The sequence below is a fragment of the Eulemur rufifrons genome, chromosome 18, assembly GCF_041146395.1.
Source record: "Eulemur rufifrons isolate Redbay chromosome 18, OSU_ERuf_1, whole genome shotgun sequence".
NCBI lineage: Eukaryota > Metazoa > Chordata > Mammalia > Primates > Lemuridae > Eulemur > Eulemur rufifrons.
The window spans coordinates 33,415,716-33,434,472 of NC_091000.1; the positions used below are offsets into that span (position 1 = coordinate 33,415,716).

Below are 18,757 nucleotides of genomic sequence, written 5' to 3' on the forward strand. Positions count from 1 at the left end.
ACCTGCCTTAGAATCCCAGAATTGCCACCTACTGCCTGTAGCCTGGACAAGCTACTTCACCTTCCTGAGCCTCTGTTTTCCCATCTTCAAAATGGAGCCATGTGTCCACTTCACAGGATCATTGTATGGATTCGGGGGCATCATGAATATAAAGTATTCAGCACAGTGATTGGTATACAATAAATGTAGCTATATAGGATGGCATATAAAATAGCATGGGGACAGATGTCCCTTGGAAAACCAAATACTATGACTAGCCTGGGAAAGTCCGTTTCACTCATTGGCAAGTGTTGTGATGTTAATTTGTGAGACATGAAAGTGAAAAAAAAAAAACTGTTAGAAGATACAGATTTTACACATTAACCATCAAGATTTTCAAAATAAATATTTTGTTTTTATCAATTATTTCACTTTTAATTACAACTAAGATTGTTAAGTGCACTGATGGTGTTAACCAGAGTTCTGATTTTAAATTAACACTTTGTAACACATTTGATGGCTGCCTTTGCTGCACTTTATTCCTGTGTTCATTATGTACCATATGTAAGGCAGCACATAATTTGGAAGATTGATTTTTAATTACAGAATTTGGTAATTTTATTTTATGCCTCAATACTATGCAACTCCTACTGGGCATATATATCATGCCTTTTCTCTTTCATTAATAAATAAATTTTGTATCTCAACTCTTAAAGATTTTTGTAATTCAGGTTCTCATCAGCCTTGGTAAAGAGAAAATAAGTAACTATCACTTGAAGGAAAAACTGACATATCCTCATCCATATTATGATCTACGTATAGAGTTGAGGTAGAGGAGATAGATCTAGCCCAATAGAGCTTTGGTCTTTTCTGGTTTTGTTCTGCCAGGAGGTAACCTGACATATATACCAGGGCTGTCTGGAAAGTATCCAGCCATGTAACTATTCTCGTGATATTAACAATAGCTGGATATAGCTCTCGTACATCTTATCTAATTACCAAATATAGCCTACATTTTAATTGAAGCAGTAAGTAATCATTGACTATGATCTTTTTCAGCTGGATTTTGTAACAAAAATTCTTTTTTCTTTTTCCAGGTGGGGGGAAAAAAGTGAGGGTGTAAAAGCAACACTATAAGAGACATTTCCTCAAATTTGCATCAAGATGGAAACCTTGTGCCTCAGGGCATCCTGTTGGCTGGTACTGGTTGGATGTGTAATCAGCGACAATCCTGAGAGATACAGCACAAATCTAAGCAATCATGTGGACGATTTCACCACTTTTCATGGGACAGAACTCAGCTTCCTGGTTACCACTCATCGACCCACTAATTTGGCCCTACCCAGCAATGGCTCAATGCACAACTATTGCCCACAGCAGACTAAGATTACTTCTGCTTTCAAATACATTAACACTGTGATATCTTGTACTATTTTCATCGTGGGAATGGTGGGGAATGCAACTCTGCTCAGGATCATTTACCAGAACAAGTGTATGAGGAATGGCCCCAACGCGCTGATAGCCAGCCTTGCCCTTGGAGACCTTATCTATGTGGTCATTGATCTCCCTATCAATGTATTTAAGGTAGGAAATAACCACAAATGTATTTGCAGGTTTGAACACTTGCTCTGATTCCACACTGAGAGTCGCCGCAGACTTATTTAACCTTTGGGATTTTACCTGTGTTTTTATCGAGAGCTATTTCTGCTGTCTTAAAACTACTGAGTTTTAAGATTTTAAAATTTTATTATTTGTTACGTGTTACACTTATTTTCCAACTTCATTGTTCACAAAATAGTATTTCAAGGATGACAGTTCAAAATCATGGTATTTCATGGATTGGATTCTTGCTGGTTTGGTGGATAGGCTTGGCCAGATCACTGAATTTTTCTGAGATTCAATTTCTAGGGTGAGATCTATTGAGCCCAGAAAGTACTTGAAATTAATATATCTTCAGTCTCAATTACCTTTTTAATGTGATGCTGTTCAGAAGCTAGACATCCACAATACAGCTTGAAATGAAAAGTACCTATTTTCTTTTGATGGTGAAAGCTAAGGGGCATCCTGGCATTTCTCAGTATCTGGTGACTTAGAGATAAGAGTCCACGTGACAGCAGCCGGTATTAACCTCCCTGAGCAGTGTTACTAACTGAAACCACTTAAAATAGGCCTACTTTACTGTTGTCTCCTTCATTTCTTCGGTTTATGTTTATTGAGTGTCCACCCTAAGCTAGGCAATGAGGATCTAACAGCAAGTAAGACAAAGTTAATGCTTCAGTGGGAAAGGACAGTAACTCACCAACCAATACTGTGATCACCTTGCTGTAGAAACTTTTTAGTACCAAAACAAACTCAAGCCAAAAAGAATTAGTTACTCCATATTTGGTGTAGTGGTTGTGAGTGGAAAATTGCTGCAAGAATTCAAATGTACTAAAATTCAAATGAAATTGAATGATCTATGCCAGATTTTATGAAATGTGTTTATTCTAAACCCTAGGGGAAGCACTTTCCTGAGCCTTTTTTTTTTCTTCTGTGTATTATCCAAAGAAACAAACTATTCTAGGAGGTAATATGCTGAAATATTAATTTGAATGACAAGTTTTGTCAATTGAAGACATGATACATTTTAAGTAGGACAGTAGTCTCTCAGTTTCTAATAGGTATACTTAAACTGTGATGAAATTATATTAGCCTGCTAGAAAAATCGAGGTTTAACAATGAAGATGAAAATAATGATTAAAACTTTGAACATTACAAATAAAAACCTTTCAAAATTACACCAATATACTTTTTTCAAAATTGGAAAAATTAAACAACAAATAATCAAAAAATATTATCATCCCTTTCTACAGAATAGCATAAATATATATATTTTCTATTAGAACTTGAAATGGGAATTTAAAACCAAACTGATGCAAAATTGGGAACGTGCGATTAATTTAAAAGATTTAGCATATGCTACAGAACTTTAATTTTTTCTTTTAAAAAGTTCTTAATTTTCTTTTTATGAAATATTATGTGTACGCAACGTTTGACTTTCTCCTGACATTTCTCTTTAATGGCAGATTTGAAAATGTTGACATGACTCTTACTCAAAATTTGACTCTCACCTGTCACAGTGTGGAGTATTAAACATTGATTATTCGTACTTATGAACTAGTTAACCAACTCATCATTGCTCAAGAGAATAATTAACCATCTCTGAATTAATAATTCCCTGCTGCCGTTCACTCTGAAGCATACTACATAGCTTTGACCATGTGCAAAGCATCTTAGCAAACTAATGTCCACAGCTGCTAGGATGGAAACCTGCTTATCTCTTTGAGGTGCTACTGCCAATCACCAGATTAAGCTTCATTTCTATTCCATAGCAACATTTTAAGTCAGATCATCTGAAATATCTCCAAATGTGGTGCACATCCAAGTAAAACTTTGTGTTACATTCATCTAGCAATGGATAAACATGAACACATCTTTATTTGACCATACAGCCTTCCTGGGAATCCAATACTTTGTATACCTTACTGTAGTTCCAAATAATGGGGACAATTTGACTGTGGTATTTTTACATCATAGGAGTACATTTGTGTAATTCCTGTTTTTCTAAAACTCATGTAATCAGTCATTTAACCAATATTAATTTTAAAAAGTAAACCTTTTGGGCCAAAAAAATAAAACAAAACTACTTTTTAGTCATTTCAATCTTCTTCCAGAATAAAAGAGGGAAAAAAGCATTGGAGTATGCTAAAAAGCTTCCCAATATTTAGGGGCTATCTCCATGTCTTTCTATCATCCTCTTCTCCAGGTCAGGAGATCAAAACGTGTTGGTATTCTTTTAACTTCTGCCCAGGATAGTCAAGAGACTATCTGCCCAGGCAGTCTGAGCTCCAAGCCCCCAGTCCTTTCCTCCACAGCTGCCTCCCGCAGTAAGATCTGGCTGCTCTGGAGTCTCTCACATGTCAGATCTGTGGATTCCTCTAACCAAGTCAAGTTCACTACCTCTGTACTGCAGGGCAAGGTAGCAGCTATCCATCCCACTTTACCATTATATATAGGTACCTATGAAATTAGTATGTAGACTTGGAGAACATTCTATTAAAGTTATGCATGAACCTTCTTTATCTCCCCAACTTTTAAAAGGATTGGGATGAAAGAATGGTTGAAAGTGTCTGCTATGCTCTTCAAAGAAAGATGAGTTTTCAAATTACACGTAGTGTTGTAATTATATCACTTGCTTTTATGCTCAGTTTTAAGGTGTCTCCAGACAGAGAACATTGCATTGAGTCATATCAGAGTCAGTGTACGTGGAAGTAAACAATGTGAAGATCATGTCTCGGGGCAAGTTAGAATTGCTGATTAGACTGTAATAATGTTACAAGGAAAATGAGAGGGTGTGATAAAGTGTTCTTTCTTTTTTTTTTTTTTTTTTGAGACAGAGTCTCACTCTGTTGCCCGGGCTAGAGTGAGTGCCGTGGCGTCAGTCTAGCTCACAGCAACCTCAAACTCCTGGGCTTAAGCGATCCTACTGCCTCAGCCTCCCGAGTAGCTAGGACTACAGGCATGCGCCACCATGCCCGGCTCATTTTTTGTATATATATATATTTTAGTTGTCCATATAATTTCTTTCTATTTTTAGTAGAGACGGGGTCTCACTCTTGTTCAGGCTGGTCTTGAACTCCTGACCTCGAGCGATCCACCCGCCTCGGCCTCCCAGAGTGCTAGGATTACAGGCGTGAGCCACCGCGCCCGGCCAAAGTGTTCTTTCTATTAACATTTTATTCTCCTTCTCTCACTTTGAAAGAGATTGTGCTGAAACTGGTTCTTAGATCAATGTGATGTGAAGCACAACTGAAAAGCAATGCAACAGGCATCAGCTGTGTTATTTCTGATCTGTCATTATCCTGTGCAGATGGTGCTGGGTGGCTCTGCACGGTCTGTGGGCATGGGGGGGGGGGGTTACTACACACCTGAATTTCCAGAAGCATCTTAATTGGTCTCCATATCTTCAGGGCTTCTTCCTTCAACCAATCTGGGCTTCACATCTACTTACCAAGTGCCACTCCTTCCTCAAAAGCACCCAGCAGCTCCCATCTGTCCCACTGCCTCCACCCCATTTTTAACAGTCAAGGCTCCCCACACTCTGGCCATACGTTACCTACTTCTTACTAACTCCCAACACGCATGCTCAGCTCTTGTCAGAATGCCATCACTACCCCTAAGGAACATTCTTTGCCCTAAATAACATTCTCAGAGAGGCTTAATATAGTCACCAAATTTCTGCTGCTGAAGCATTTACAGATCCTAAATTGAAAAAATGAGTTAACTCTAGAGTTACATATATTGCATCAAGAAGAAATAAATTGAAAAAATGAAGAGCAAGTCCTCTGGCCCTTGCTTACATTTTCACACATACACACACACACACACACACACACACATAACCTGCTGACAAAAGAAACTCAGCAATCTGAGAAAGCAAAATGGAAAGCAGGAGGAACCAAAGAAAGCAAATGAATGCCAGTTGCCTTCTTGGTTTTTAAACATACAAAGGCTTTGCAAATGGTAATGTTGAAGAAAAGCTATTACTAAGTTTATTAAAAGAGGACTCTAATTTTTAGTTGTTCAAAAAATGGATAATATCACTAATTGCAAGAGAAGATAGACAAAAACAGGAGGGAGGCAGGGAAAGGGTTAGCCAACTCTTTCATATAGCCGAGTTTATAACCTAAAATGGTGATGGGATCCAGTTTGTCAAGAAATTACATTATCTGATATCCTGTATTTTCAAGAAGTGTAAAAACTTGGCCAAATAAACTAATCTGCATATAAAATATTTATATTTGTTAGAATGGCAAAACAATTAAAACATTGTCTCTGTGTTTGGGGACCAAAAATAGTATCCAGTTACTAAATGGCAAAATAGATTAGAAGTATAGAATTTCATAATTTTATTATTTAAAGATTCATGAGATTATATTTATGCCCTAGAGTGTTGCCTATAGGGCGATGGGTTATAATTTTGAGTAGAGTGGAAACCCTAAAAGTGACGTCTGTGCATGGGCCAAGGCGTGGCACCCTGTAGTTTCAGGACAACAGCTCCCCCATACGCTCACAGACATCCCCATAAACCACTGTACTCGCCTCTTAAGCAGAAACAGGAATGTGGGGAACTACACCAGTAAGAGAAATAAAGAGGATTAGAATGGTGGCCATATGAAGAAGCAAGAAGTAGAGTCCAGTGGCTTAGCAGGGACACTTCTGACATGCACAGCAGGGAGCTGACAGTAATGATGCCATAGGTGATATTCTGGGTGAATAATGTCTCCATATTGCAGAAAGTGGACCTGTGAGAACCACAGAGTCCAGTAACTCTGACTGTTGGTTACTAATTCTGCCCACTCTAAGCAACCACCTCTTATTGAGGACAAGGAAAAATAAACAAATACAATTTCTGTATGAAATTATCAGGCATATTTTGCAATGAGAAGTCAAGACTCCCAATGTGTTGCCCTGGCAGGGGATCTGAGCAATGTGGAAACCAGAGACGTCCACACAGATCCAGTTATCTCCATATTCTCACAGCCTTTGATATCTTGTGCAACTGGGGGCCATCCTTTTGGGACAGCCACACAAAAGTTGTTGCTGGACATGTCAAATCACCACAGCAATTTGTGTCTCAAAAATAAATTGCTACAACTTACGGATTGGATGCCTCAAACGTAGATGTTCAGCAATGCTTGTTGTTTTGATTTGATTTGATTAGGGCCTTTACTGGTGAAATTAACTTCTAATGAGATTTCTCTGAGACTTTCAATTTCAAATGAATGATGATGATGATGATGATGATGGTGATGATTTGTCCAAGGGATTCTTCCTCGTTGACAGACAAGGCAAAAGGCATTATCTGTGGTCTGCACACACTATCCCCCAAAGGACTGAGGGCACCCACCAAATTCCGTATGTGATAAAGGTGTGATTTCCCTTTCACTGCATCATCAAGCAAATAAACACACACCTTTCTCATGCACTCCAGTAATCGTGCTATAATCATAACATTAGCTATAGAAACCGCATTCTCTAAATTGTAAGAGAAAAAATGTGTCCCTGGACCAAGATCTCTGTCCCTTGCTGGTGCATAGTATCCCTGCTAGACGTTTCCCCATGAGGTAGCTCCGACCCTGCCTCCTCTCCAGGCACCTGTCTCTCCACACTTTTCTTTGACCTCCAGCTAACCTGGCCTACCTGGGAATATCAAGGTGATCCTTCTACCTGGGATATTTTCCACTCATGCCTCCTCTGGCTTACTCCAATTTATTCTTCAGATCTCAGCTGAAGCATCTCTTTGTCTGGCAAGTATCCATGACCCAGACTGGGACAGTGCCTCTCCCATGTGCTTCCATGACACCCTCTATTAACCCTATAATAGCATTTAACACACACTCTATTGTATTTGCCAATTTCTTTGCCTGCCTGCAAATTCCTTGAGGCACACTGCCATCCCTCTCATTTATCATTGTATCTCCTGTGCCCAGCTTAAAAAATAGCTGATGAATGAATATCAAAAGAAAATGTACTATAATTACTCTATTAGAATGTTTTTCTCCCATGCAATTCCAAATCTAAAAGCAGACTTGCTTATTGAATTTATTGCATTTCTACCTTTTTTCCTGAAAACCAGAAGGTCTCAGGGTCTGTAAATCTGAGAGAAGCACACGAGAAGCAGAGCAGAACATAACAGCAGGATGGTTTTCCCCTTCCCTTTGTCTCTAGAGGTCAAGAGTTCCTGTCGTAGGGTTCAGGCATTGCGTTGTTTAATTTCCTCTCTCCTTTGGTGCACATAATTAATCGAAGGTCCCTTTCCAAGATTTCTCTGCAATATTCTTTCTTTGAGCATAGTTGTAATTGTGGTTTCAATTGAAATATTAAACCTACAAGTGATTTGGAATATCAAAATGAGCATTCCTATCACCAAAGATTTTATTTCCTGTAGGAAATAAATAGGTTGATTTTCTGGCATTGCTAAGACATGCACATTGCAAAAAGTCATTATGCTAACTAGCTGACTTAAGAATATACTTACATATAAAATGACAGAGTGATAAATTTATTAGCCAATTTGCTGTTTGTAATAAGGAAGTTGCTGTCTGGGAAGCCTTCAGAACCCTGTCCAGCTCTACCTCCCCTTCTGAATTTTCGTTTCCTGTGTCTGGGAACCTCATTGCCTTCTCTCATGGTCATGTTAAGTAATTATTCTCATGTGCGCTTACTCTGCTAACCCTCTGCGTTTGGGTCACAGCACAGTTATTCTCGCTTCAGGGATGGGGGATGGAAACCATCCTTAACTGCAGGGTTGTTCCCAGGGTGGAGGAGGGAGGGATGGTTTCAGTCCCGTTCTTGTTAGTAAGGTGTCGAGATGTAAACGGATTCATGTTCATCAAAAAGTTCGACTCACTGGAAGAGTTTGCTGTCTTCTAAATTTAATATGAAATAACAATGCATAAAAGTTTTAGGCTTGAGAAAAGAATTTTCACATGGTACGTTGTGTGTGTGTGTGTGTGTGTGTGTGTTTGTGAATGTTACCCTGATCAGCATTCTGATCACTACAAGCAGAGGTTCTGGCCGTTTTATTCTGAAGTACTTCTATATTGTAATCTTAAGAGTTGCTTTATTATTATAGAAAATGTATGCGGTTAGTATAAAGAGTGTGCAAACTAAGATGAAGGGGGATGGGGAATCAAGTTTACTGTCTCTGAGGTTCATTTTAAGCCTGGAGTGGTTAAATAAGGAATGTTCTAAGAAATTCCGTCAAAATAAATCTGATACACTGCCAGAAATTCTACAACTGCCTTCTAAATCTATCATATTCTCTTGAGAGTTAGAATTATTGCTTTCTATAGCTACAATTTTATTTTTAACTAGGTCTAGTTTTTGTTGGAAAAACTGTCCTAAGATAAAAAAAAAAAAAAAGCTAATAGTTGAAATTAAACTTAATAATAAAACTGAATGTATTATTCAGTGTTACTTTTTGGTAGCCTTATGTTTAAATTTGAACACAAGAAATTACACAAAACCACATACTCTGAAGTGTTTCTCTAAATTTGGAAGGTTTGAGGCCCTCAATGTTCTTGGGCTCAGGAACTTAAAATCAAATGTGCCCTCAGAAAGACTTAATATTATTTTTGATTGTGCAAATTTAGAGGTCACTTGTCTGAATTTAAATACCACTAAGAGTTTCACTGACATTCTAACTTCTGAAACAACTTACTTGGAGACTGGTACCAACAATGGAAGAAAGTCAAATCATGCTTCTCACACTACTTGCCCTAAATGTGGGACTGCCATTATTTTGGATGAAATTTATACTAGAATGTAGTAGAGGTGGCAGCTGAGTAACTATTTGGTTACTCAATGATTTTAGGTCTGTCTTCTCTAAATGCTCTTCATTTATTCATTCAATAAAGACATTGGAGAAATAGAAAACAAACATCCTTGCCCTCGTGGAACTTACATCCTAGTAGAATATCAAGACAAAAATGAAGATAAATAAATAAATATTATTAATATGTAGTATGTGAGATAAGTGCTAAGGAGAAAAGTAAAATGGGGAAGGGGAATAGAAAGGAGATAGGATATTGATTTTAGAGTAGGTGGCTAAAGAAGGCCTCAATATAAGCTAATAGTTAAGTAAAAACTTAAAAGGGATGAAGAAACAAACCATACAGCTATGGAAGGTAAAAGCATTCTAGTTAGAGTAAACAGCAAGTGAGTGCAAAGGCCCTGAAGCAGGAATGTGCCTGGAGGGTTAAAGGAACAGCAAGGAGGCCATGGTGGGGGAGTGGAAGGGAGAGAGTGGGAGCAGATGAGGTCACGTGGATATGAGTGTAGGGCAAGAGTTGGGGAGAGCTAGATCACATAGAGCCTAATAATACTGTGACTATATCATTTACTGTCCAAACCAGAACACTTTTGAGAGTAAAAAGAGACACCATATATTATTACATCTGGACAGTAGGCACAAGCCAGGGTTGTCCTGGATAAACCAGGAAAAATGGCCTCACTGCCTATACACTTTTAAAAAGCCTTTGACTTTTTCCTCTGAATGAGATAGGAAGTTTTTGGAAAGTTACGTGCAGATGGGTGACATGATCCTGTTTATATTTTAACAAGAACATTCTGGCCACTGTGTTCAAATCATTTCCTAAATCAATGAAGGAAAAATATCCAAACTTAAATATGTGTCAGTACCAACATATGACATGAGAATATTATATTACCTAAAACTTAGTGTTTATACTATGCCAAGCTAACTCATGTGACCATCACAACAAATCTGAGATACACCACTGTTGCTTGAATTTTAAAATGAAGAAACTAAGGCACAGAATGTTAATTTCCTTGAGATAACACTGCTAGGAAGTGGCAGAGCCAGGACTTAGGTCCAGTCTGATTCCAGAGGTTGTGCTGTTAGCTAAGCGGCCATACTGCTTTTTGTCCATACACCTCATGAGACAAACTTTATAATTATCAAAATGTCATCCCTAGCACAGAAATAGACTTTCAAAGGCGGTCCAAAAATGAAAATCATTCCCTTTTATCTTTTTCATTAAATCCAACAGCTTCTTTAGTTCCTTATTTGAGACAGAAATAACACATCATATAGGAAAATGTGTACAAGAGAGAGGTTGCCGTCCAAAATAGTGTCTATGTTGTAACTCTTGCAGAGTGCCTTAGAACATCTGGTAGACAGGATTTTTGTATCCTATACTCATTGTCATGTTAGTGAGGTCAACTGACGGAAGGAGAGCCAGAAAACAAAAAATAAATAAACTTAGAAGAAAGGTTTAGTTCTTTGATGGAATAATTGCCTAAACACATCTGCTCAGAGGAATACTTTTTGCCAAACAAATGTCTTATCCACTTATCACGTGAAAGGCTAGGCTACTTGTCTGTGGACACAACACAGAAAAATGAATGTCTATGGCTAGTGCATAGTTTCAGTTGGGATAGAGACATCAGGCTTTATTGATAAAGCTAAATGTTGCAACCCTAGGGGTTAACCAGATGTACAGGAATTAAAAGTCGAGTATGAAAGCATAATAGATGACATCTGGGATTTGTCTAAACTGACAATTAAAAAGAAGCCAGAAATCCTCAATTTTTTAAGGTTTATATATAATGCGTACCTTTTGTGAAATAGTCCCATTAAATCTAAAGAATGAGGAACCTTATTATTTATTCTTAATTTTTAAAGTAACAAATAAAGGAAACAATATTAAGCATGTTTAAAATGTCCAAAATCTACTTTTAGTTCTCTGAGGAATCTCCATACTGCTTTCTGTAGAGGTTGTACTGGTTTGCAGTCCTACCAACAGTGTGTAAGTGTTCCTTTCTCTCTGCGTCCTCACCAGCATCTGTTGTTTTGGGACTTTTTGATAAAAGCCATTCTCACTGGGGTTAGGTGATCTCTCATTGTGGTTTTGATTTGCATTTCCTCGATTATTGGAGACATTGAGCATTTTTTCATGTGTTTGTAGGCCATTGTCTATCTTCTTTTGGAAAGTTTCTGTTCATGTCTTTTGCCCACTTTTTAATGGAGTCATTTGATGTTTTCTTGCTGATTTGCTTGAGTTCTTTGTAGATTCCAGTTACTAGCCCTTTATTGGATGTATAGCGTGCAAATATTTTGTCCCATTCTGTAGGCTGTTTATTCATTTGAATGATTGTTTCCTTGGCTGTGCAGAAGCTTTTTAATTTGATCAGGTCCCATTTATTTATTTATTTATTGTTGCTGTGGTTGCTTTTGAGGTCTTGTTCATAAATTTTTTGCCTAGGCCAATATCTATAAGAGTTTTTCCAACATTTTCTTCTAGAATTCTTATAGTTTCATGCCTTAGGTTTAAGTCTGTATCCACCGTGAGTTGATTTTTGTGAGTGGTGAGAGGGACAGATCCTGTTTCAGCTTCTACGTGTAGCTATCCAATTTTCCCAGCACCATTTATTGAATAGGGATTCTTTACCCCCAGTGTATGTTTTTGTCTGCTTTGTCAAAGATCAGATGGCTATATGAGGATGGATTCATATCTGAGTTCTCTGTTCTGATCCATAGAACTATGTGCCCGTTTTGTACCAGTACCATGCTGTTTTGGTTACTACAGCCTTGTAGTGTAGCTTGAAGTGATGCCTCCTGATTTGTTCTTATTACATAAGGTTTCTTTTTGTTTGTTGGTCTTTGTTTTTCAAATATCACTGTGACTTTTGTTGAACTGCTACTCTCTACTGTTTCTTTCTTTTTTTTTTTATTCAGGACATTATAGGGGTACACTTTGGTTACAATGTGTTTGCTCCGCCCAAGCCAGGGCTACAAACATGTCCCTCCTCCATACAGTGTGTTCCACTTCCATTAGTTGTGGGTTTACCCCCTCCACCCCCCGCCAGCACCCAATGAGTATTACTACCATGTGAACACCTTAGTGTTGGTCATTTAGTACCATTTGATGGCTAGTACGTGTGGTGCATGTTTTTCCATCCTTGTGATACCTCACTTTGAAGGATGGACTCATCTTTTCTGATTCCATATGAAGCATAGAACTATTTTTTTCTAGATCTGTTAAAAATAACATTGGTATTTTAATGGGGATCACATTGAATCTGTAAATCACTTTGGGTAGTATGGACATTTGAACAATGTTGATTCTGCCAATTCATGAGCACGATATGTCTTTCCATCTGTTTATATCCTCTGCAATTTCTTTCCTTAGTGTTTTGTAGGTTGTCTATCAAAATATGAAAGGTAGTGGATATACATTTATTGGCCAAATATTGAATAACATATTATGCCCCATCCCACATGAGTTTTATGTTAGATAAAGCAATTTTGCAAAATGTCTATATGAAAAACATCTCTGACCACTGTGACCTTTTAGCTTGAAGGAAGACTTAAGACTTCATTTCATAAAATAAAAATATCTAGAATACACCAAAGTTTTTCTTTTAAAATGATGTCATTTATGTCACAAATATGGCATTTCACTGCATATTTTCATTGTTTCCACAAATATTATTTGCTTATAGAAGCTAAAGCTGTGAAAATTAGGGTACTGTTACATTATTTGAGTCATAATACTTTTTTTTTTTTTTTTTTTTTTTTTTTGAGACAGAGTCTCACTCTGTTGCCCAGGCTAGAGTGAGTGCCGTGGCGTCAGCCTAGCTCACAGCAACCTCAAACTCCTGGGCTCAAGCGATCCTCCTGTCTCAGCCTCCCGAGTAGCTGGGACTACAGGCATGCACCACCATGCCCGGCTAATTTTTTCTATATATATTTTTAGCTGTCCGTATAATTTCTTTCTATTTTTAGTAGAGATGGGGTCTCGCTCTTGCTCAGGCTGGTCTCGAACTCCTGAGCTCAAACGATCCGCCCACCTCGGCCTCCCAGAGTGCTAGGATTACAGGCGTGAGCCACCGCGCCCGGCCGAGTCATAATACTTTTTAAACTTTTAAACATTTTATTGTAGTATGCATAAAGAAAAATGTGCATAAGTGTCAGCTTTGTGAATTTTCACAAAATGAACACGTGTGTAACCAGGATCAATAGCACCCAGAAGTCTTCCAGTCACTACCCCATATATGTATGTTGAATATATATAAATATGTATATAAAATAGCTATAGATGTATAAATATAACTGCAATATTTATGTATCAATATATATAGCTATGTACTAAAAATATACTTTCGGCCGGGCGCGGTGGCTCACGCCTGTAATCCTAGCACTCTGGGAGGCAGAGGCGGGTGGATTGCTCAAGGTCAGGAGTTCGAGACCAGCCTGAGCGAGACCCCGTCTCTACTAAAAATAGAAAGACATTATATGGACACCTAAAACTCTATATAGAAAAAATTAGCCGGGCATAGTGGCGCATGCCTGTAGTCCCAGCTACTCGGGAGGCTGAGGCAGTAGGATCGCTTAAGCCCAGGAGTTTGAGGTTGCTGTGAGCTAAGCTGACGCCACGGCACTCACTCTAGCCTGGGCAACAAAGTGAGACTCTGTCTCAACAAAAAAAAATAAAATAAAAAAAAAAAAAAAAAAAAATATACTTTCAACCTTACTCTTCTTGATCATAATCCTGTTATATTTTTAATCAGTAATTTTGGAGAACTATACCAGGACATGGTACAAAATTAGGAACTAGGCAGAATTTCCTAGACAGAATTTTTTTTTCTAATTCTAAAAGCTTTAAAGCCCTGTGTGGCCTATGTGTTAACTTTGTCTACTATAATTCTTCTTTGCTTTTCAAGAAAATCTGTTATCTTCTTCCATAATGTATAATTCCCAAATCAACTCACACATTGACTAAGCATCTATAGAATATACAGAGAAATCTAGATAGCCAGGCCTTCAAATTGCTCATATTCTATTTGAAAGTACAAGCAAATATTCAATAAAGTTACCCTAAATACCAGGTAAGTTTTATACTCAAGTATTATGTTGAGCTTTTTGAGGCCACAGCACACACACACACAAAATAATATTTTTAATGTGAAACACCTATAAACATTTTCTTTAAAAACAGAAAAACTATCATCTCTCCTTCTCCCAGAGTAATATATACAGCTCAAACAAAATTAATCAAATTAATCTCAAGAGATATAGAAGGAAAATTAAGTTTTAACATTTCCATTACTGTTATAATAAATGGATATTTATTTTAAAACACACCATGAAACACAGATTAAGAAGCAGTGGTTATAAACAGCAAGTGTTGTAAGAATCAAAGTTGGATTAATGGAGTTTTTCAGACAATTTGCCTTAAGATTATTTTTGTGAAACAACTTATTGTGGGTTTGCTGGTTGCTAGGTAAATCTTTGAGTTTAGTTGTAATTTGGTTACTGTGTTACACTAACACAAAGACTGGTAGAGTGGGAAGTGTTGATATAGAAATTTATGAATTTTCTTACCTCTATGCTATAAAAGTCAGGGACTATTTCTTTGGTAATGGACAAGAAGGCATGTCACAGACAAAGATGAAGTGTTGAAAAAGATAAGAAATACCCCATGGTCCTTGTGTGTATATATGTATGTATACATGTAATTTCGTGGCACAGATATTCTCTGCATACATGGGACCTTTCTAAAATGTTGGGCAAAAGGACAGGGGAGCAACAGGGATGGAGGAAAGGAAGCAGAGTTGGGTGATGGAGTTCCACCCTTGAGACTCAGCTATGTAATTCAGCCAACACTCAAAAGACATTTCGAATATAGTTGAGGAAAGGAGGGAGGGAGCACAGACTCAGAGTGTGAGGAATCAACACCTGTAGTTCCAACTATGTGAAAGCAGCTTGAGGAACCAGAACACTGAGCTGTTTATAATTTTACAGAGACATTAATTCGAATCAGCTCTCCCTACAGGCTGGTGTAATAGAGGCAGCCTCTCAGTGGCTATACCAGAGCCCACTTCTGTGGTTTTAAAATCCTTTGCTTGTATGCAGTAACTCTAATGAACTCTCATGAAGTGATAAACATTTATTTTCTTTGTGGAAATGGCCCAGAAGAGAAAGCTGGTACTAGAACTGAAGATGTCTAATAAAGTTGTGTCTTAGCCAGAAACTTTGGATAAGTGATTGAGTGGAGAAAAGTAAGTGCCTTAGGGCTTAATATTTGTCATTCGATCACATTTTAGGTTCTAGGATCCTTGGCACATCCCCACCTTCTGTTCAGACTACCCGTTCTCTGCTGAAGACAGGCACATGCCTGGGCAGGGGCGGTTGCTATGCTAGCAGTGGCTATGCTCTCACACATTTTCCCTTTGGTATTCCATAAATTAGAGAACATGCTAATTTTTATTTTTTGAATAGGGAATGCATTTATATGTATTAAAAAATCAAGAAAATAGAAAAAAGTATTGGGAAGTCTTCCTTCTAGACCAGTCCCTGACCACCCAATTTCCGCACCCCACCCCCTACAGGGAATCACCTTTACAGGATTCTTTTGTATTTTTCCAGTGTTTCTTCATGCACATATAAGAAAATCTAAATATGTATTCTTATTCTCTCCCCTGTTTCTTATACAGCGTTCTACACCTTGTTCTTTTCAATTGACAGTATATCCTGGAAATCTTTGAATATCAATATATAAAAAGCTACCTCATTCTTTTTTACAATTTCATTGTATGCCATTGTGGGTGAGTGCCATAGCTTATATAATCCATTGTTCTGATCTTTTGTTTTTACTGACTATGCTGCAATTATAAACGTATGCGTATGTCATATTTATTAATACATGCATTGTTATAGCTATATGAGAAATTCCCACAAATAGGAGTCCTGCATCAAAGGTTAAATGTACGCATTTCTTTGATAGATATTGCCAAATTGCCTGCCATAATAGTTGTACTATGTTGCACTCCTACCAGCAATGTATAAGAGTCCTTATATCCCCATCATTTAAACATATTTTTTGATTAGGTATTTTTCTTTCCTTTGGATTATCTTTAAGTAGAAAAGAACAGGGAGGAAGTTTCTTTTTTCTTATCCACCAAGATTACTTACAAAAATGGTAAAAAAATAAATAAATAAGAAACTAATTTTGGAAAATGTATTGGGCCATTGAATCAAATGCCTAACAATAATTTAATGTGTCATTTATTTTTTCAGAAATATACATTTTTACTCAAAATCAAATAAATACTAATTTTAGAAAATATATCAGAGAATTAAATTAGACATTTTCTGACTCTGAGGCACTAATAGACAATCTAAGTCAGTGGATTCTATACATTAAATTATTTCAGAATTCATTCACCTGAAAATTGTCAAATACACAAATCCTAATTATTAGATTATTGTTAATAATTTTAAAAAGGATTTCTAAAGATTAATTAGACTGGCAATTTTCTGCAGTCTATTCTATATCATAAAAGTACACAAAATGAAACCAAACTATTTTCATCTTTAACTTGAAGAGCTTTCTGATGTTTCAGTTTGAAACTAAGATAAACCTGTGCATGAACACTGAAGAATTACACTTTTCCCAGACAAATTTATGAATTTCCATCCGGTTTCCACTTCCATTTTTTGACATGGATCAAAATGAAAAACCCAGAAGCCAGTAAAAAATTCAGCCCTTCTACTGGCCAGGCAGTAGTTAAGGACTAAGATGGAAGTCCTGAATGGTAATTGTATGGTCACAACTGTGTTGATGTCATGTGATAGCATGTCTGTAGCTTTTTTGGAAATATCTGGGATGATAGAATGGCCGTTGTCTCTTCAAAAATATTTATGTAATCTAATAGCTGAAACATTTTATATGAAAAGACTGAAATAGTTTATAATTTGATGTTGTGTAAATTCAGCCTGAAGGTGACATATAAAATAACTTTTGCACCTAAATTCATAGGTTTAGTTTTTTAAAGAAAACAATGACTTTCCAATAAATAAAATAATCTTTTTAAATTTTCTTTTGTTTGGCCTTGAATTTGTTTTGAGAGCTTTCATTTTAATAAGAAAGGGGATTGTCATTTTAAAATTTGGGAGAAATGTAAAACACATTGTATTTTTTTCAGGCATTTAAAAACATTCAATTTTATACAAAATGTTTGTGGATACTAGGCTTCACTTTGTTGAAGTTCATCCCATACACACTCTTCCTTTTTAGCTGACAATAATAGTCAATTCTTAATTGATGCATGTAATAGATAATCCACTCAATAGGATGAATACCTTGGTTCCAGGTCTTGTCAACAAAGTTAAGTGACAAGAATCCTAACCTACTGACCTTGCAGCATCTAGGAATAGCTCCCAGGGAAAGCACAGACCACAGAGAATAGGAAACAGGAAACGGCGGGAAAAAACCCTGTAATTCCCATCTGTAGGACTTCTCTGTGTTAATGGAAACAAAATGTTCAGCTGCCTCTATATTAAACCATCCCAGTGTCTGCCACTATGCTGTTTACTGTAGATATTGTAACCAAAGGAATCATTATGTCAAAAGTTAGTGTAGGTTAGAAACTGCAACCATCTCTTTCAAAGAAGTGATTACTACAAGTTTAAAGTGAAGAGAAATATAGATTGTAATTTACTATACCAGCAAAGAAAATACTTAAAATATTATAAAGATGCTTCTGACTAGCCATGTGACCCTGCATAAGTTGTATGACATTTCTGTCCCTCAGAGTTTTCTTATCTCCAAAATTAGAGTATTGATCTAGATCAGTGTTTCTCCAACTTTTTGGTCTCAGCACCCCTTTGTAGTCTTAAAAACTATTGAGGACTCCAAAACTGTTATGTGCACTCTAACTATTGATATTTGTAATATTACAAGTTAAAACTAAGACTTTTATAAAATATATATCCATTCACATGAAAATAAACCCATTAAATGTTACATAAATAATATATTTTTATGAAAAAATTACATTTCTAAAACAAAAAAATTATTTAGTGAGAAGAGTGGTATTATTTTACATTTTTACAAATCTCCTTAAAGTCTGACTTAATAGAAGACAGCTAAATTCTAATATTATCATCTGCATTCAATCTGTTGCACTATGTTGTTTTGGTTGAAGTATATGAAAAAACTGTGGTCTCACACAGATACATAGTTGAAAAAAAGGAGGAGAATTTTAATAGCCTTTTCAGACAATTGTGGATGTTCTTTGATACCACATCAAAACTTTCCCAGTGGCATTTTCTTAAAGATTAGTTGTGATGTGATGTGTAATCTGAAACCATATTAATGAACTGTTCATACACTATTAATATCTGTTGGTCTCTCTTGTACTTTGC

The 18,757-nt window shown here is 36.8% G+C and overlaps 1 protein-coding gene across 2 annotated transcripts in view; it reads left to right on the forward strand.

The window, feature by feature from the left end:
- The first annotated feature begins 1,112 nt into the window (after positions 1-1,112).
- The window catches only part of EDNRA (endothelin receptor type A), a 48,596-nt gene continuing 30,951 nt past the window's right edge, over positions 1,113-18,757 (forward strand). For both annotated transcript variants that reach the window (XM_069493184.1, XM_069493185.1), the window contains exon 1: positions 1,113-1,563. In XM_069493184.1, coding sequence (XP_069349285.1) covers positions 1,144-1,563 — 420 coding nt within the window. In that variant the 5' untranslated portion in view covers positions 1,113-1,143. The remainder of the gene's footprint in view (positions 1,564-18,757) is intronic.